At 45.2% G+C, this 21,512-nt stretch overlaps 1 protein-coding gene across 8 annotated transcripts in view; it reads right to left on the bottom strand.

The window, feature by feature from the left end:
- Positions 1 to 21,512, bottom strand: part of AKAP13 (A-kinase anchoring protein 13) — a 352,799-nt gene that overhangs the window by 165,905 nt on the left and 165,382 nt on the right. For 7 of the 8 annotated variants that reach the window (XM_075007032.1, XM_075007030.1, XM_075007031.1 and 4 more), the window contains one exon: positions 10,769 to 10,958. In XM_075007032.1, coding sequence (XP_074863133.1) covers positions 10,769 to 10,958 — 190 coding nt within the window. The remainder of the gene's footprint in view (positions 1 to 10,768; positions 10,959 to 21,512) is intronic. The other variant, XM_075007027.1, reaches the window with a different exon arrangement.

Here is a 21,512-nt window from a genome sequence, read left to right on the forward strand (position 1 = left end):
CCTCAAGACTTGGCAGGTGCCATGCACTATCTGGGGCAAAATATGATGGACAGAGACCATTTTATCCCATATGAGAGCAATCATTTGACCTCCAGTTCAGAGGGGAAAAAGCCCCACAAACTTTTTTAAAAATGGCTGCAGGCAGTGGGGGGGGAAGATTGTTTCTCCACAACTCCTGGCTCAAAGGACCCCAGAAGGGATCAATAGCCCAGCTCTGCACTTCCACAAAGCATAGCAAATGGCACATTTAAAATAATCTGTGCAAGCATGCAGATTCTAGAGCACTTAGAAGCACTGTCCTTTAAACAGGAAGGCTGGAGGGACAATGGAGGAAAATGGCTTCTCTGGACACCCATCTTCAGGATAAGAGACCCAAAAGGTGCACCGTGATCACATCTCAGCTGACAGAGAACACCCAAGGGAGCTGAATACAACCCAAAACAACAGCTCTGAGATGCCTGGGCTTCCTTTCATCTTAGTGGATGTTCGTATTCCTCTTTAGAGCCTATAATATGCATGCAATACAGTAGGGTCTCAACATTTGCAAGGGTTCTGGGTTCAGACCCTACTGTGTGTCTGTTCGAGGCTCCCCTCTTCATATAGGCACGACATCCTGAGATCCTTCAACACCTCAGGGAGATGGGGGTCGGGGGAGGCTTCCAACCCCTACAGACAAGCATGGACCCATAGAACTTGACACACACATGGGTGATAGCATGAGGGTCTCAGGCACACACAGAAGGGCAAGCGCCCCCCACCCACCACACACACACAGATCCCAGTTCAGATGTGGGGGGTTCAGAAGTACTAGAGGGATGAGAGATCTGGACATACACAAGGGAGGAGATAATGTGAGTCTGACAGGCTGTGATGGGGTTCTGGGGTCCCCCAAGCTCTGCACCCGGTCCGCAGGCAGAAGAGTCTCTCACTCAGCAGGAAAACAGCAGGTTTATTAGCTGACAGGACACAGTGTCGTACAGAGGAGTCGGTACAGCCGGCAGAGACAGCCAGTTTAATCCATGTTGGGGAGAGGAGGCCCCGAGGGGCCCCCAGAGCTGGGGCCTGGCCCCCTCCTTTGTCTCGCTCTCTCCCAGCCCAGACTAACTGCTTCCAACTCCCAGTTCCAATTCAAACCCCTCAGGCTCCACCTCCTCCTTTGTCTGCAGTACAAAGGTGTTACCTGGTTGCCAGGGTTACCCTCAGCAGGAGCCCCACACCCTCTGTGAGCCACTCACACACACACAGGTATCCCCCACTCCATCACATCTCTCCCCCCTTCCAGACCGAACTGAGCGGGGTCACTCAGCCAGTGACCTGGGGAAGTTTGGGGCCCTCCCCTCGTGATTGGGCATCGGCTGCACCCTCAGTGCTCCCCTTGATGTGCACCACCTCCATGTCATAATCCTGCTGGGGGAGGCTCCAACTCAGGAGCTTGGTATTGGCCCTTTTCATGTGATGCAGCCGGGCAAGTCCCTTTAGTTCCCTCAGGTTGGTCGGTCTCCCTGCTTCTGTCTCTGGTCCATCAGCCACGTTCTCAAATCGGGCAGGCAGAGCCCATACAGATGCTGCAGCACCAACAGATCAAATAGTTCTTTTCTGGTCTGGGCCCTGCCCTGTCTGACCACCAGCCCATACAGCTGCTCCGGCCAATGTTTGGAATTCAGTTACAGTCCAGTAAAAGAAGGTACAAATGCTTTCCACCCTTGGCATTTAGCCAGACCACCAAAATGGTTGTGTGCCTCAGTTCCCCCTTCCATGCCACACAATAGGTTTGGAATGTTCCTCCTCATGTGCGAGGTTGCAAGGCTAGTTACAGGGAACAATGGTGACATTTCAGAGTTACAGACTCCTTCAACATACAACTCATGCTTCTACATCAATGTCATCATGTCACATGGCTCTTTCCAAACCTTCAGTGCATGGTACAATTCTACAGCTTTTGGTAGCAGCACCCCTTGGTTACAGCAGTCAGCGTGAGTAACAGAACGAACCCATTGCAACTGTACATTTACGTTGCTCTTTGGTAGACCACAACCTTTGTGCAACATCCTTGAGAATCTGGTATTTTGGGGATAAATGGCTGAGGCCTTTCTTAGCACCACCAAGTTCTAATCTTCTCTCTTGCCCCCTGGGGTGGAAATTTGATCTCTCTGGCTGTGCCCTCCCTTCTAACAAGAGCTGGGCCATTGATGATCTCAGGGAGACTTCCCGCTCCCAGCCAGCCTGGAAATTTGCACACCAAACTGGTTTCTAAAAGTTGTTTTGTGAGTCCCAGACGCAGAATCCACATGGAGGAATCCCTGTTTATCCCTTATCGGCCCACCAGGCCCAAAGCTCCTTTGTCCTTCCACCTCCAACTACTGTCTCCCCATGGAATCAGAATTGGAGTCCAGTGTGAGAATATAAGTGTTTCTAGCATCTGGAGATGGGGAATTGCTGGCCCTCTCCTGCATCCTACAGAGATTGACTGTGCAGCCGTTTCACTTGGTTCTCACAGGGCTGCTCACATTCCCTGATAGTTTTCACTTTACTTGCACCAACTTCCAATTCCTGAGAAACTTTCACACTGCCTGCTTTGGACCCTTCCAGAGCACAGCCAGTGGTTTCACACGGCAGGTCCTGGCCATCAGGAGCTGAAACAAACTTCTCCCCAGGCAAAGGGTTGCTCTGGTGCTTACAGACAAGCACCTTTCCTGTTCACTCTCCTTCACCTTACTCCCATTTTCTGCAGTCCCCACAGACGGGTCAGGAAAAGTTTCAGGGAAATTCTCTTCCTCAAGAGCTCCCCCAAACAACAACTCACCCCTGTCTTGCTCCACAGGGGCACTGCTCCCTTGAGCCACAACCAGCTCCTGGGTTTCACCTACACCCAGGATCACTTCTGGCCCGTTAGGCAGATTCCCACGTAATCCCCCTCCAGGCAGACAGCCAGTACCACCGGACAGAAGGTTAGGGATTTTCCTCCCTTCTGCTACCAGTTCCTTTATCTTCATCAGTCAGCGTAACTCCATTGCCCGTCTGTTCTTGTGTCCTGGTGAGAGGATGACTCTGGTAGGACAGAGCCCTCTCACCCCTCCCAGTGACACCTCAGCATCAGGCAAAGAACAAGTACCAGAATCGTCTGGTCTCTGGGATTCCCTGATGATACTAACTGGATTAGACCAAGTTAAAGCATCATCCCCCCTGAGAGACACAGAGGTAGGCCCACTTCCCATCTGGGCTTCAGCTGCCCTCAGATCCAGCTCTGGGATCTTGGCTCCATCTCGAGCCCCCACAGGCTCAGGCAAAGGATTCACTTCCCCAGAAGCAGAAGCACTTTTCTTGCACCAAGGACCAGTGTCCTTAGCAGGGATACCACTGCCCCATCCCAGAGCCATTCCCTCTGCTCCAGCCCCCATGGCTGGATTCAGAGTCACACCTGGAATGCTCTTTTCTGGTGGATCCTTCTCCAGCCACCCTAGGCTGAGGAATCCTCCTCAGACAATGGGCTAGTTTCCTCATTGGCACCTTTTCCAAACGCAGGCTCTGCTCTCTCCCCAGGCTGCTGCTGCTGTTCAACACAGACAGACAATGGGAGACACTCTCTCCTTTGTCCCAGCCCCCCGGCTGGTCTCCACACACACACAGAAGGTGAAGCAGCTTCTCTCACAGACAACTTGCCATTCCCAGTGGATCAGCTGCTTTCCTGCACAGGCACACAGGGACCTTCCTTGGCCCAGGCCTGGAAAACTCTTCGCAGGTCTGTCTTGGCCACTAGTAGATGATGGGTTGGAATCGCTCCTTCCCTCCTTGAGCTGTGGCAGGCCACTCGGTTCAGAACTCCATGCAGTCCAGGGTTCCCTGCCCCGATCCGGGCTCACCTCTGCAGGATTCTCCTTAACCCTCAGCTCTGCCACTGCACATCCATGCTGCCTTGTCCAGCTTCTTTAATCTCGATTCAGTTTCCAGGTGCTGCCACTTCACAGCGGAGTTGCTCAGCGTGGTTGCAGGCTCTCAGGCTGATGCCCTCTGCACCCCACGATTCCTGGAAGAATCCCTTCAGTGTGCCAGGCTTCTTGCGGGTCACAACCTGCCCGGGGTTAGGCCGTAGGCCCCTCTGCCCTCTGGGACCGACTCCAACAGACTCCCAGTGGAACCCCTTCTTCAGTGTGACACCCGCTCTCAGGGACCATGAGCACACTGTCTTGGGAAGAACTCATTCAGTGTCAGCCTCCTCAGGGGTCACTTGTTCCTGGGGGTTGGGCTCTCAGCCCCTCCACCTTCTGGGACCGACTCCAACAGATTCCCAGGGGTAACCCCTCCTCGGGTGTGACACCCCCTCTCGAGGACCACGACTGCAGTTGCTTGGGTTCGGCCGCAGGCCCCTCCGCCTTGGGAAACTGCACCTCACTGCCCGTCAGCACACCTGGGTCTCGCAGGCCCCACTTCTTCCAGGGCCCCGGTCACTTACTGCTGGATGCTCCATCCTCGGGGTGCAGAACATCCCACTTCTGACACCAGTGTGATGGGGTTCTGGGGTCCCCCAAGCTCTGCACCCGGTCCGCAGGCAGGAGAGTCTCTCACTCAGCAGGAAAACAGCAGGTTTATTAGCTGACAGGACACAGCGTCGTACAGAGGAGTCGGTACAGCCGGCAGAGACAGCCAGTTTAATCCATGTTGGGGAGAGGAGGCCCCGAGGGGCCCCCAGAGCTGGGGCCTGGCCCCCTCCTTTGTCTCGCTCTCTCCCAGCCCAGACTAACTGCTTCCAACTCCCAGTTCCAATTCAAACCCCTCAGGCTCCACCTCCTCCTTTGTCTGCAGTACAAAGGTGTTACCTGGTTGCCAGGGTTACCCTCAGCAGGAGCCCCACACCCTCTGTGAGCCACTCACACACACACAGGTATCCCCCACTCCATCACACAGGCGCCTCTAGTCTCCCCTCTGCCACATACCCCACGTTCCTCTTCCCATTACTCCTAACCGCCAAGTTGCCTTCACCTGGTCCCTCACCTCTCTCTGCCTGGTTCCTCTACCCGCCTTCTCATAACCACCTTCTCTTTGCTTTAGCCTCAGATTTCTCTCCCCTGAATCCTCGGCTCCCTAGTAGCCTCACCACTCTCTGGAAGTGTTTCCATGGCTAATTTTCCCCCAAAGACTTTGGGAGCTGTAGGGGAGTTGCACTATTGACAGCTTAGGGTCTCTCTCACTCAGCTAAGTCATCCACCCTCTCTCCCATGCTCATCCCCATCTCTTCCCCATAGGCCCACCTGTCCTCACTGCAACCCCACATCCCTCGCTCCATATTTCCCCACTTTCACACTCATTATGCCCTTCTGTTCCCAGGAAGCACCCACATGCCTATCCCCCTCTTCCCCCAATACTCTGATTTTATGACCCTCCAGTGACAGGTCAGAACACCCTTGGGACTGTTACCCCATGTGCTGAGACCACACTGGACCTTATTTTCCATGGCAGCTTGGGCACCTCGGTTCCCTGTCTTGTTGAGTTAGACTCACTGGCTTGCTGCAACACCAACCAAGGCTCCAAGCCAAGCCTCTAAAGTTAAAGGCCTTAACTGAAATAGCACAGCAACGTTCCTGTCTCCAGCACTCAGATACTCAGCCCCTCTGGGAACTGAATCTTAGAGAGATCCATCTCATGGTGTACAGAGATCTGTACATGCTAACCATGTGAAAATTACCCTGTTTCTCAATGTAAAAAGAGACGCACAATGACTCCTCGCCCTGCCCCTGCACCCCCGGCAACAATAATTTACACCAAGTTTATTAATAAACCAAAGCATAAAGGGTAGGATTTAAGAGGTTGTAACAGATAGTACAGGTTGGACCTCTCTAATCTGGAACCCTCTTGTCTAGCAACATCTATAATCCAGCATGATTTTAGTTAGCTGGATGACCACTTATCATAGGTGTGACCAAGTTTCCCATGGTCTCATAAAGATTGTTGACAGCCACCGGCCCTGGCTCTCAGTGTTCTGTACTGTCATTTAGCTGTAATTTACCTCAAATATCTTCTAAGAGCCCAGTAAGCAGTGAAAGTATTGGTATGCACTAGAAAATATTGACCTCCCACGGCCTGGCAAATTCTCTCATCTGGCACTGGTCAGGTCCCAAGGGTGCTGGATGAGACAGGTTCAACCTGTAATAACCTACATTGTTCTGTGTGCTAAGCAGACTAAAACAGAACTCACAAATTAAGATTAATGCCCTAAAGAAACTAGTTCTATGTAACTTCTCACCCTCAAAGTTGTTCTAACAAGCTTTGTTTCACAGACTGGAAGTCCTTCCCCAGTTCGGTCTTAGATATTTCCAGCAGTTGTCTTGGGTGGAGTAGTCAGGAAGATATGATGACCAAGATTACCTCACTCCCCACCCTTAAAATGCTTTTGCCTATGGCGGGAGTCCTTTGTTTCAGTTTGACCTCCTCCCAGATACTCATGGACAGGGTTTAAGATGGATTCCAGTATCAGAGGATATGGTCACATCCCTGTGTCAGGCCCCTGTCTCCATACTTCACGGGCTGCCCCACAGATCTGCAGGAAGGTTAAGTCCCCTTGCCTTGTGCTAATGGGCCATGAGTGAGCTCTGTGTCTGGCTTCTTTTTTGTTGCATCTGATGGGTTAGTAAAAGGCTTTACACAATATGAACACATTGATAATAAATCTAGAATCAACATTCCTAACTGAAGATACAAAAACGATACATGCATGCAAACAGAACAATCATATTCAGTTAGTTACAATCAGTTGGATGATATCTCACACGAAGTATCTCACTTACAGCATATTCCAGTTATGTCATTCATATTCATAAGCATAGTCCCATAAAGAACATGGAATGCCCTGTCACACCCCCAAACTCATCTTGCCACTCGTGACTCACCTATATCAACCTACATGTATTCAGTTAAAAACTCCTCTGATTGTAGGTGTGGTGGTTTGTACTTAACACGTTTAGTTATGTTAATGTCAGGATGAGATCGCAGCCAACAAGAGGTCTCTGATTCATAAGTCATTAGGAAAGCTAAGATTCTGTCATGGTAATTTTGAGTAAAAGTCATGGGCAGGTCACAGGCAATAAACAAAAATTCACCAAAGCCTGTGACCTGCCCATGACTTTTATTTGAAATAACCCTGACAAAAATGGGGAAGGGGCCCAGCACCCAATGCAGACGCTGCTCACTGCCCCTGAAGGCTCAGAGGTCCAGGAATGGCAGCTGGTAGTTGACTGAGCTCCTTACTTCAGCTTGAAACTCAGCCCATCCCATCCCATCCCATCCCATCCCACCCCCATCAGCGTGAGTGGGAGGTCCAGGGTCTACCCAACACCCACTGAGCTCCAGGGGACTCTGCAGCTGGCAACTCCAAGGCCACAGGCATCTGCAACAGCTGGGAGTTCTTGGGGATGCATGCAGCGGCCCCTGCTGTGGTTCAGAGCTCCAGTGGTTTGGGTTTCTGGGAAGAAGCCTGTGAGTTGCAGACCTCCCTACCCCACACAGTTCAGAGTTGACAATTAGGAGCTGCAAGCCCCCACAGCTGTGAGCACTGGTGCCCCACTGGCTGACAACTCCAGCCCTGTGACCCCAGAGCTGAAGCAGAAAATGTCACAGAGATCTTTGGAGGTCACTGATTCCATGACTTAGTCATCCTTAGTCATTAGTACCTCTCAGTTTAATAGTACAAGACAGCAAATAAAACTGATTTTTTGGTGGGAGGACTTGTAACTCAGTAATCCCCAGGGTCAAAGGACCCCAATTTGAACCATTAATGCTACCGTTCACCCCCATAAGGCACACCAAATTTCAGAGGTATCCAATTAAATATTTGAATTTTAGTGCACATACAAGTGTTAAGCATTAAAGTATATAAAATGATGAGAATGGAAGCCACTACCTATTTTTCTGCACCCGTGCATGTACACTGTAAATATGTACAAGTCTTTAAATATCATTCCTAATTTGGGTCTCCCAAAGACTTACTGGATGCCATATTAGGGATGTTAATAGTTAACTGGTAAGCTTCACCCTAAATGAATGAGGCTTAACAGTTATGGTTAACTGGGGACCTTTAATCAGTCAACTGGTTAAATGTAACATTTAGCTGGTTAACTAATTAAATTAAATGCCATAATCTATTCTAGATAAAAATGAACAGATTTAGAGACCACTTTGACTTGCATTATACTAATAGTTTGATTTCTTGAGCTGGGCAAAAAATACACCTAGTATCTTTTTAATGGTTATCTGGTGGCTTGGGGCTTGTATCTTCAGATGTCCACGCTCAAATGACTCCAAATGTGGGTCTCAAATGCCACAAAGCACCCTCCTGAGGCACACCAATTTAAAAAAAAAACTACCGACACAGGTTGGATTAAGAGAATTTAGAAACGCCAACTTTTAAACAGACATGAAGCAACCTTACCTGCAGGGTGCTCCCATGCCACTACAATGACAGACACTGCAGTTCTAATTTTACAATGCTGTGCAAGGTCTGTGGTGGGTTAGGATGCACATAAATGCCTGGGAGATAGTGGTCATTGGCTGGAAGAGCTGACATCTTAGGCTTGGTCTACACTAGATCTTACAGATGACTGCAGATATGCAATTGCGTAGCTAGAGTCAACGTACCTTCAGTCAACTGTAAGGACTGTCTTCATTGAGGGAGGTCAATGGGAGCACTTCTCCCGTTAACCTTCCTTATGCCATGCAAAAGCAGGAGTAAAGCGGGTCGACTCAGACCCCAGAGAGATCGATTACCAGACATGCAAAATGGAACTCTGGAAGATCAACCCACGTCCTGGTAAGCATAGACATAACATCAGTCTGATACAGTGGCCTGAAGTGGATAGAACTACTGCTCTAGATAAAGTGAGAACTCACAATAGATCCCTTTGTGCAGGGTGCGTAAATGAACAAGTTCAAATGGATTGACAACTCTTTGGTGGCTTCTACCCTGCAGCAGAGCCCAGGGAATGCTCCACTGGTTTCAAGCCAGTACAGAGAAACACAAACAAATGTGACACTTCTTGTGAAACAAGCAAGGATCTGAAAATCGGGGGAGTGAGGGCTCTAGCATGCTCGCAATGAAGTCATTGTGCTGACAGACTGAAAAATAGAGCCTGCTCCAGAGGAAGCCAACTGGCTTTCCGCTGACCCTAAATGAGTCTAAATGAAGTAATTGCAGGGCTGCTTTCCAAATTCAAATCAGATTAGATCTGAAGTGAAACAGGGCTGGGAAAAAAAAAAATCTAAACATAACTTTTCTGATTTCACTGTCAGACAAAATGTACCCGTCAGACAGCTGCACTATCAAAAAGAAATGTGGTTGGTACATTACACACATTTTACTGTCATCTGGTGGTAAGTGGAGGAAAAGTGAGGTGATTTCAATGCTCACTTTGGTTTGCCACTTATATCAACGTTACCTGTGAAAACCCAGAGTTGTTACCATTCTATATTCAGACTACAGTGAGGAGCATTGGTCAGAATGGTCATTGTGCCAATACTTTGACTAGTAAAAATTAAAAATACTTCTCCTACTGCCTCCTTTATAAAACTGAATGAAAAGGGAGTAGCAGTATTTAAAAATCACAACTCTAAGGGCTACAACTCTTTAGTATAGACACTATCTATGCTGACAGGAGGGCTACTCTCATCTCTGTCTGGTGGTGGTAATCCACTGCCCTGAGAGGTGGTAGCTAGGTCAATGGAAGAATTCTTCCATCATCCTAATGCTGGTCCATATCAGAAGTCATGCTGGTAGAATCACATCTCTTGGGAGTTTGGTATTTCATCCACCCGTGTGATGTAACTATACCAAACTATAAATTCATAGTGTTGACCTGGTCTGAGATGGTACAATTAAACATGAACATTCAGCCATCTAAAAGAAATGGGGGACTCTGACCGCCATTTTGCTTTTCACTCTCTGAAGAGAGCTCCCTGGCAGCCTCTTCCAAGCACAGAGTTGAGTTTTCCAAATCCCTCAGCCTTGAGCTAATGCAACTCCTGTGATCATGCTCCCAGTGGTTTCAACAGGAGCAATATCAGGCCAATGTCAGATGCTTCTGAAAACCCCACCATGAACTCTTTAGGCATTTAACAGGAGTGGACTCACCCTCAGAATCCTGCACTGAGATATTTAAGAAGCGTGTGCAATGATATCACTACCTATCCATTGTCCCTTCCCCTTGAGTGATGCTTCCTGACAGACCTTCTATTGTCTTCTTCCAAACAAAAACATTCCCACCTCTGTAGCCTTCTGTTAACCCCAGCCAGTACCAGAACCCACTTCACGCTTCCTGCTCACTGGCCCATTCACCTGCACAGAGCTGCCCTGTGCTCCAAGCAATTTTGTTTTGCCCTCAGGATGTAACTCACTTTCTCTTCCCAGGGATAAGTCAGGACCTGGAAGCAGAGAGGGGCAGAGCACATAGGGAAGGAGATGCAGGGCAGGATTTTGCTTCTCCCTAGGAAGTCCTTACCCAAATCCACCTTCCAGATGCTGTTAGTAGACACTGCACAACTAAATCAGAGGTCAGTAGACTGTTTCCAGGTAACATCCTGGGAACTGATTAATTGTATCTAAGTTAAGAAACAGTTTCTTAGTCTGTGATTCTTTGAGATGTGATGGTCTGGTGTCATTTGTAAATCTCTATGTGAGCACTGCATAGCTGCCAAGTTCATTACAAAATACCTGAAAGCTCACAACAACAGCAGCAGGCATCCCAAACACATTTACACTCACTCTATTGCCCTGTCCCTTTCTCACCACGTGCTGGTGGCTCACTATGTATTTGCGGAGCTCCTCTACATCATGGTCCATGGTGGGCTTTGCTCCTTCCTTGGATTCTGTTGTTAGCGTATAAACATTCAGCCCGCGGTGGTGTTTCACACAGTAGTCCCCCGAGTGCACTGTGTGAGACAAAGTGCTCCAAGAGTCTGGCTCACCAGCTTCCTCACTGAAAGAAAACAAACCCAGGTTAATACATAAACTCGTCTGAAATGCTGAGATGCAGTGACGCATGCACCATTCCTTGTTCTGAATACTCATCTAGTCAGTAGCCCAATCAAAAGAGATTACAGAGCAGTTTATTCGGCAGTCTAGATGGTCTGCCCTAGAAACACATACACTTCTCAATCTTGGCAGAGGAACATAAACTGGCGTTCAGTTAGAGTCAATGACAAACTTTATTACAGAGTCCTGCCAAGTCTTGTCAACTTAGAGTTTCCAAGCTGTCGTAAGGGCAAAGCGATTGCTTTCTAAAGTGAATTTAATACAGATCATGGGGGCCAGATTGACCTCTCAAGAGTGGGAAACAGCATCCTCATTTTTGGAGTGTGGACTGGAGAGCAATGGACAAGTGACATGACAACTTCTATATCAGAAACGTGAACTGAGACAATACACTCATGTCACAGTGTGCAAGCAGCCACGGTGTGGTAACTACTTCCATTCACTACTAAACTAGACTTGATTTGAACAACTGGCCTAGTGGGGAAAAAGCATGTATGATCATTCTTACATAAGTTAGTTCACCAATATCCTGAGTCTTGAAGTCCCTCTGAAATGCGATTATTGCATTACAGAGCTTCCCATTTCATCAGGTAACGGTAACAAAATGTTTTAAAGAGGCCAGTACCGGGGAAAAGGAAAAAAAAACCTTGACATCTCCACTAGCACAGAGCTTCTAAGTTAAAACTAAATTACATTCTTATTTATATAAATGAACACAGTAAAATGCCACTTGCACAAGAAACTTCAGAGCATGACTACACTGACAGAGGCACACCCCTATGGACGTTTCCTGTCCCTGTAGGTTAGGAGAATTGTTGTGACTGTGACTGTTAACATGAGCTCAGATACATAGATAGTAACTGGCACCATTTAAGAACTGGAACTAAACAGAAAAGGGTCAAGTAGAATTTCCATTAACGTTACAAGACAAATTCAGGCCTAGGAGAAGGTTCCATCTTAGAGATGCCTGTCATGAAGACTGAATTTGAATCTGAAAGTATAAGTCAAAACCAAGTGGCCTGCTGTTTCACAGTGCAACTGGTCCTTTAAAGGGAGTCAGGCCCAAACTCAGGTGCGATGGATCAGATACCTTTCAGTTGAAGCTGATCAGCTAGGAATCAGAACCAAGATTTTTTAAAGGTATTTGGGCATTACTGTGCACAAGGGTCTAATGTATAACAGATTTAGGAGCCTAAATCCAATTTCAAATGATATTCAGGAGCCTAAATCCCATGAACCAGCAAAGAGATTTTGGCTCCAACAAGGTGAAAACTCTTTTTTCAAATGAGATCTGGCCTATGTTCAAACCTCCCCCCCCAGCCCCCTCACACACACTGCTGAATGACCAAAGCTTAGGTGACAAAGCACCAGCATGGACAGTGCTTTGTATGTAGAAGATACAGTCCCAGCAACAAGGCTACACTGTGCACCTTACAGTCTTATGCCTGCAGTGGCACAATTGTGCTCTCATAAGGTCCATATGTAGAACAGGGGTGAGTAAACTTTTTATATTGGGCCCCACTTTTCATTACCATAATTACCAGGGACCCCCCAACCTGGAATTGATGCATTATGCTCCCTCAGTAACCGCGGCAGGGTGGGGGAGGTAGAAGAGGCCGTTGGATGTGCAGCTAGTCTTGGGTCATGGCAAGCAGTGCACAGCCAGAAGCCAGCTGACCCCACAATAAATTTGAGCTAAGTCTAAGTGGGGTGAAAATTTTTATGCTGCACCCTTACAAAATTTCATGGCCCCCTGCTGAGGGAGAGCTCCCCCAGTTTGCGTACCCCTGATGTAGAAGTAGACTTGGGCTCATAAATGAGTGGAGCAAATGTTCAATCTGCATTTGTTATGTGAGAAAGTGCTGGAGAATGACAGGAGAGTGGCCCACGCCTTTGTGGATTTTGCTATGGCTCACATAGCATAAGATACAAACCTCTGTGAGCAATCCTGTGCCTGGTGCGAGTTGGGGAAAATATGCATAATGGGGGAAAACAGCCACTGTGGGGCTGCTACTTTCTCCTCTATCACACAGTGGGTTAGCTAATCCAGCTGCAGTGCTATGCTAGGAATGTGCACTTTCTTGGGGGGTGTGTGTGTGTGTGTGTGTGTGTGTGTGTGTGTGTGTGTGTGTGTGTGTGTGTGTGTGTGTGTGTGTGTGTGTGTGTATATATATATATATATATATATATATATATATATATATATATATATATATAGCTTGCAGAGCGTGACCCTGTCAGAACATGTGTAATAGGGAGACAAGGAGCTGGGCAGTTGAGCATGAGTTTTCACAGGAAAAAAACCAAGATGTGTTAGTTAACTCATGCTAGTATCAAGTTAAACACCTAGAAAACATGTAGCTACTTGTAGCTCTCACACAAGTTATCTGATTAAATTCAAGGCTGCGATGGAGCTTAGGGTGTAACTCAGCCTCCTAACTCATTTGAAAACTATAAACTGCTTTAATTTCACAGTTTTCATCTTGTATTAGCTCTAGTCTGCACTATACAATTAGGTAAACATAAGGCAGCTTGGATTGGCAATTACGTCAGCATCTACACTACAGTCTTTTCCCACTGACATGCCCTACTACTCCAAAATAACTTCACCTCCATAAAAGACCAAAAGCTCACATCAATATAGTTACAGCTACACAGCGTCTATATAGATATGGGGATATTTACATGGTCTCTTAGATCCCTTCCAGCACAGCTCTGAAACTGGCAAGAAAGCCAGCCAGCTAGAGCCCCACTGCCCAACCCATGGAGCTGGGTGACTGAAGCTTGCTCCTGTCTGGGAGCCGGGCATGGATGGATCCCACTCCCAGCCGGGAGCGATGGGCAGTTAGACCCCACTCTCAGTAGGGAGGGAGCAGAGAGGCAAGGGGAAGGGGCAGTCTACTGGGGGCCTGTGGGGCAGCTGGGTTCCCAGCGGGTGGCTGACAGCACACCTCAGAAATCAGGCTCTCCATTCCCCACACTACTACTCTTCAATAATCACTGACTGAAGGAGAGTAACATGGATGTGCATTACCACTGTTACTTCTATGTTGCCTGTGAGTCGACTTAAGTTTCAGTGTAGATACACCCTTAGTTAATTGATGTTGAGAACATGTCCTTCTTCCCTAGAGAAGACCAGGCCCAAGTCCCACTCTGTTCCCCAAGTTTCTTCTGGGGCAGTGCAATTACAAATGACTGTGTAGGTCAGATGCATGGCAAAGCTACAGTTCCTATGCGATAAAGGAATTCTGATACTAAAACTAATGCATTCCACTGAGAAATACATCCATAGGCCTCATAAAATTACAGGTATGTTTATGAACACCTGTCATTTTGAATCCTCCCGTTAAAAACGGTTATCCTTTTAACAGGTTAATGAGTACCCAAGGAAACTACTTGAAGAAGGCAAGTCCACTGGATGTCATTATACAAGTATACTACTCACGCCCCAAAGCCATGCCATGGGCATCCTCACGCCAACTCAGGCCATGGCCCATGGAGAGCGCTAGGTACCTGGCTCCTGGGTGTGAGAAACGGTTCCAACCTCTCTGGGGCACCCCCAATACCCCCCACCACCTGCCTAACAGGGATGCTGCAGGCGAGAATTTAAAAGAAACATCTAAGTCTATGAAGCAGAGCAGTAATGAAGAAATGGATCTTTATCAAAATTGGTGTTAGATAGTAGGCACTGTCACATGGGGCTACCCTGAGACAGTTTCATACCCTCTATATATTGGAAGAAACAATCCTGTACTGACAGTGGGTGATAGACTAGATGACCTAACAGATATGGCTCACATCAAATTAATCTATGATTCATCCAAATCAAGCCCAGTCTAAATGGATTTGATTTTCCTTCCTGTTTCCATAAAGTAACTCAACTGACTTCCGTGGAATTACCCCTGATGTATTCAGAATCAGAATCAATACTTCAGTAAAGAAACAGAAGGTAATGTACAGTTTTCTAATATGAATGGCTATTTTAACTTCTGTAAAAGGGCCATCAAACCCCTGCAATTCAAGTTAACTGAGCTATTAAAAACATAAAATAACAGAATAAATGGCCCTTCTTCATCAAGGAAGCAGCAGATATTTCTGTCTTGAGCTATTTCTCTTTTCAGCCATCATTATGAGAAATGACTGTACTTAGGGCTGCTCTCTCAACACAATAAAGCAGTCATTGTGAAAAAGCCATTCACCAATTCATGAGAGCAGTGTCAGCGAGATTAAAGAGAAGTAAGTGCAATTTCCCATCAGCTTAAAGTATATCTGAGAGATTCTTCAGTCATCCACAAAGCAATATGCAAAATTCAAGATTATAAATGACACCAAAAATGACTTCACAAGCATCAAAATTCAGAGATGAATTACACAGTAACCATGCTTGTTTGCCTCTAATGAAATTCATCATCTGCGCAGAAGCATGCCAGACTGAACAAATAATTACTTTAATATTCAAAGAAAATAATTTCTTTCATGTACAAATTTCTGGTTTTGTGTTAAATGGAATATTTCCATAACGGTGCATAAATATTGTTAAGTGGCAGATTACATCCCACATTCAGGCAGTTGCAGGGGAGTCTGGACTCAGTATGCAACCACAGTCACCTGTGTGAAGACATAATTCGAGGCCCCATCTCTACCATCCGTACTCTATGAGTTGTCCCATTGAGGAACATGATTTAAAGCAACTACTACAAAAGGAAGGTACAGCCACAGTTCAGGGCAATTGCACTGGTAGTCCTCCTTTGTAACTCAGCAGTGGCATCCATTCTTATGCCGCTGGCTCCCCTGCTGTCCCTCTCTTGACCAGAGACCTGCATGTGATTCCTTGCTGACTGGAGTTTTCCAGGCTGAGAGTTCCCCAGCAAGTTAGACCGTTTAAACACACCTGCTTTGCTTTCTCCAGAGGCTATAATTAGAGTAACTGCCTACAGACATAAGGTAGCCATAGCTTTTCCTAAGCAAGCAAATTTATTTTCCTGGTGAAAGCATCACAAAGAAAACAAACTAGTACCCCCTCAAAAAGCAACTTTGTGCATACAAAGAAGTTTACTAGAGATCACCCTTACTCTGACAAGGGCTCTGGGAGGAATCAGTCTTTCAACTGCCCCTGCCACTGAAGAGCTTTTCTATGTTCACAAGAGCCTAAGAACTTTTGCTCAGAACCAGAATGCCCACGAATCTGTGTGTCACTCTTTCACATAGTTTGGGACTCTGATCTTGCCCTCACGTAACAAGTTATTAGATGTCCCGCCACCCCACTGAAGGGCAAAGCTTCAAAAGGCTGATTTCATGCACAACCAGATGGGGTCTATTTGCACACCTTTGCCCCTCAGAGCTTTCATGGGAAACCAGCTTAACTTGGAAAGCTCAACTTTTGTCTGGCACATTACTTCAAATAAATATATAACCCACTCAGTGTATAACTATATAGCAGACAATATCAGAAATAGGAAAAATAATTTACATTTATTGTGCTAGTCCCAGCCTCATCTTTTTGAGGCATCTAGGGAAATGATTTAAAAGACATTTCCATCACTGTATCAAACTTTTGTAGTGAGAATTCTTTGAAGTGCTTAATTTGGAGCAGTAAGAGTTGATACCGAAGGACAGACTATGAGCTTTATTCATCATAAGGGATCCCAGAAATCCATTTACCATGGAAAAACTGGGAATTTGCATTTTCACACAGAATCTTAAGTTTTTACACTTGGTGAACACAATTAAATGTATAAATTTTACTGCAAGTGCCAGTGTCACTTATTCAATATGCAAAGCACACGGTCAGTATCTAAATGTTCTTTGAATGTGCACAGCCCAACATTCTCCAATAAACTGCTTCTGGCACAAAGGTTTTTCAAAAGCGTATAAGAGTTTGTGCTTTAATGTGTCTTAAATTTCAATGTAGCCTCCAGATCTGAGTAATGAAAGTTATGACAAGATGCCAAAATTTTTAAAAACCATTCCCTAAAGACCATGTCTCACTGTGTTTGGGAGGAACAAAGTTCACATTAATGGTAACGTGCTGGTCAATACTGTAGGCAGCAAGACTGCAGATTACATTCGAAGGCAGACAAACACAAATGGCAATTGAGTACTTTTATTTTATTATAATGATTAATGGCACTGGTAGGCTCTGGACCTGTTTAAAAATTGTAAGCAGACCAATAAAACAATATGATCAACTGATACCTATATACTGCAGCTAAGAAAACTAAAGTTCACAATTTCATATGGATTTTTACATTTTTTATTGGACATCTTTGGGGTTTTCATCATGGAAAACTAGTTGATCAAATCTACGCTCTGAGAGTAATCACACAGCACTGAATAAAATTCTAGCATAAACACGTGGATGAATTCTCTGCCCTTAGTCCCTGCTTTGGTTGTTCCAAAATCATAGTTAGATACAAGACATTCCTAGATAGAAGAAATCTCCCTTTAGGGATATATAGTATTTGCAGCCAAGAAGGAAAAATTCTTATTCTGTACCTATAGTGACACATTTCAGATTAGGCTACAAACTCAAAAAGGAGAGAGAGGCAAATCAAGCAACCCAAATCATTGCTACCACTACTGTCACTGAGATCAAGCCCTACTAAATCCAGGAAACTAATTAGACTGGTCATACCCTAATGAAGGTAGCACATTTGAAATGTAAAAAAGCACAGTATATTTTCATCTCTGAAGGCAGTCCAAGAAGATCATGTCCTCTTCCGTGGTGAAGAGCACTTCAGGTAACAAAATCAGAGAGTTAACACAGAAGAGCATATAGTATGAGTCTGTAACAGTACCTTGCAGTGGAAAGAAATAGAAGCCTGCAGCTATACCTCAAGTCTTTGTATTTCCTGCAACTACTGATGAGATATTTTTAAAGAGGGAAGAAAAGCAAGAAGGGGGGAAAAATGTGCTCCAAAAACTTTGTCGATTCAGAAAGATGCATTTGCAATTAAGACTCTGGGGTCCTCAGTGCAAAGTTTCAGATACTAATTTGTGCAGGTATGAAAACCATATGGAGTCCATCCGTGAGTAATTCTGAAGTATCAAGATTTTCCACAATACAGAAAAGAAAGAGAGAGTGAGACTCAATATACTGGTGAGTTAAACAGAAACTTGTGTCGGGAAAGACTTATCCAGCATCTTTCAAACACAAGGGAGGTTGAACTGGAAATAACCATGTTATTTCCTGAGGCTAGCCCCTTCAGTCCTTGATACTCTGGAACTGGACTTTGGCTCAGACAAGGCAAAGATTACATAAACTTTGTCAACTTTCATAATTTTACCACAAATCTCACAATTTGACTATTATTCTGAAATCCCCAGATCCTAGATTCATGTGATTATGAGATAACCTCAGAGGTTTTTAAAGTAAGAGTCTAGCCTTCATGGTAACGGGGAAAAAAGCTGGAAAATTTAAACTTTAAGTCTCGAATACCAGAAAGTTAGACAAAAACAACGTTTTAAATTAAACCCATGATTTTGATCACTCGGTGTAGAATCAGATCCCAGAATATTTCCCTATTAATAGAAGGGAATTCTATTATGTACAGGGGGTCCCTGTTATACACCTCCTTGCTTAATGCTGTTTCACATTTACATCACTGCTCCCTGAGCTAAAGCAAACAAAGGTGAATTCTTCCTTTAAAGAGAAAGTGACAGAACCCAAACTTAGTGATGTTAAAATGCCTACACAGGCTTTTTTCCCTAACAAATGCAGTTTAAAAATGCTAACAAATACAGTTTTCAATGTAAACTGCTGTTTAAAAATGTTAATAAAAATGATGAGACCATTAAAATGTTTTTAAAATGCTGTTTAAAAGAGCTAATGAGAATGGTTTTTGAATTAAGGTGAGCATAAATTAAATGTCTTTGCTTGAAAGTGCTAATACAAAGAGTATTCAATTTAAAATAAGTGTGAATGAAATGTTTAAAAAAAAAAAACCTATGTGAGTTGTGTTTTGGTTGTTTGACATGATGAGCTCAGAACAGTAACATTAAGTCTCTGAGGTCCAGGAACCTAAGCCTCCCATACCCCACTGTTTCCCTCCTTTGCATCTCAGAAGTGATTTAGGACTTCATGGAATGCATCCCCCCATTTACATCAATTATAACACTGTTTTGTTTTAAGTCCCAGGATCCTGGAAAATATCTGCAATGCATAGTGGGGACCCCTTGCAATTACTCTGGGTAAACAACTTTTAATGGTAAGAACCATAGTTTCAGTGTTAGCTTTTTCTTGAAAATACTATCACTGATGAGGCGGGGGACACAAATGAAATGGTATCCACTACCATTGTGCAGTGGTAATATGAAATACTCTGGAAATATAACCTCTCAACTGCAATAAAACAAAACTTCAGTACTCACCAATGACATTTTCAATGATTTTGTATGGTTTAAGGGGCCTACTACAAGACACTCAGGTGATTAACTTTTCACCAACAACTGCACCTGACTGTGTGGGTGTGGGTATGTGTATGTGAGAGAGAGAAAAATTTACATTTTAGAAAGCTCCAAAATTAAAAGGAAAGTGGCAATAAATAAATTTGTTAGTGCCCTAAGATTATTTTATAGATGGCTTGTTGGTTTGAATGCTTTCTGATTTGGCAAGAAAGAGTTAAATATTTACTGATGTAAAAGTGACTAATTCCTCACCATACTGCATCTGGAAGTGAACAGAAGCAGAGTAGAAAATTAGGACATTAATAATTTTGGATTGTGCAACCAGTGCCCAACAGTGAAAGGTGAACTGCTCAACAAATGGTTTCAAAATGCCTTCTACTGTAATTGGAAAATGATCAGACCACCAATCAAATACCAGACAATGTAAAATTACTGACAGGTAGATTTGATTTGCATCCCTTCTTTAATAACTGTTCACAGACATTCATACTCCCAGAGAGTTTGAATTGCACTGAGAATAATTTTGCATGCTATCTTATTTCCTCAAAGGGAATACACTCCTTTAAACCAACCATTTCTCAAGCTTCCATGAAGGCTTTATAATAAAAAACCAAATCAGCAGCGCTATATTATATATACAGTAATGTCCCGGTATGTGAGATTTCGATTTGTGCTTAACTTGCATAAAATGCAAATTAAGTGCAAATCGAAAGCGCTCCAGCCCCTGGGACTCCCCCAGCTGGGGAAAGTAGGGAGTAGCCACCCAAGTGGGGTAGCCAAGCAAGCAGACAGACATGGTGGCACTATTTCTCCCAGCTGGGAAAAACCACACCACAGCAGCTGTTTGCCCACCCGGCTTCCCCCAGCTGGGGGAGCCCTGTGGCCAGAGAGCTATTAGAGCACTGTTTCTTCCAGCTAGGAGAAACCACACCACTGCGTCTGTCTGCCTTCCCGGCTCCACCATCTGGGAGAAGCCAGGCAGGCAGACAGCTGTGCTGCTGTGGATTTCTGTCCCCTGGGCGAAGCCCAGCAGGCAGACAGCCACACCAGCTGGGGGAAGCTGGGAAGAAGCTGCACCTGGCTCCCAGAGTGGTGGGGAGCTGGGAACCAAGCAGCAGCTGGGTTTCCAGCTCCCCACGACTGGTGGAAGCCGGGAGCCATGCTGCCTCCCAGTCTCCAGCTCCCCTCTGCTTGCTGGAGCCAGGAAACTGACCAGGGCTGGTACCCTCATCAGTTTCTTGGTTCCCCTGTGTTACACAGGAAATGTGACTTATGCACAGATTGCGAGAAAGCAACCTGCACGTAAGTTGAGGCCTAGTGTACCTGTGGGCAAAGCAAGTAATATGATATAAATTCTGAAAAAAATAATTGCTTGTTATTAAATCAATTCTTCCTTTTGTTTTATGTTGACAAATTATTTTGAATTCAAAAAGACTGGTGACTCTTGGTATTTGCTGTTACAAATCCAATACTTTAGCACTGAACATTAATCAAGGAACCAAAATAGTCTATTAAAGATAACTACAGGATGAACCCACGCTAATTGAGCACTTTTGGACCTGACCAATGCTGGACGAGAGAATTTGCTGGACCATGGGAGGTCAATATTGTCTAACAGCATTACCAACATATTCACTGCTTATTGAGCTCTAAGAAGCACCTGCTTATGTACAAGAGCCATAAACCAGATGGGAACAGATACTTACATCTGTACCTGTGTATAAGTGGTGAATCTGGGAGCTCGTTTACATAACAGGCAACTTTACTGAGAGGAATAGGCTAAGTTTAATAAAACTACCCAGCCATGATAATAAATGAAATTGTCAAATGACTTATCCTTATTTTTTGTCATTGCTGTAATATTTGGAGATGAGAGAGGGGAGGGGAATGTCTTCTGCTTTCACCCTGACCGTATTTAAAGCCCTTATTCAGCAAGCTATTTAAATACCATGCCTATATTGAAGCCCACACGTAAATCCTTTGCTAAATATGAGAGATTACTCATACATTTAAAATTAAACATGTACTCAAGTGCCTAAGGTAACAGATATCTAGAGGAGTACCCATGTCAGAGGCACTATTGTTAGACTGT

Source organism: Carettochelys insculpta, chromosome 12, assembly GCF_033958435.1.
Source record: "Carettochelys insculpta isolate YL-2023 chromosome 12, ASM3395843v1, whole genome shotgun sequence".
Taxonomy (NCBI): domain Eukaryota; kingdom Metazoa; phylum Chordata; order Testudines; family Carettochelyidae; genus Carettochelys; species Carettochelys insculpta.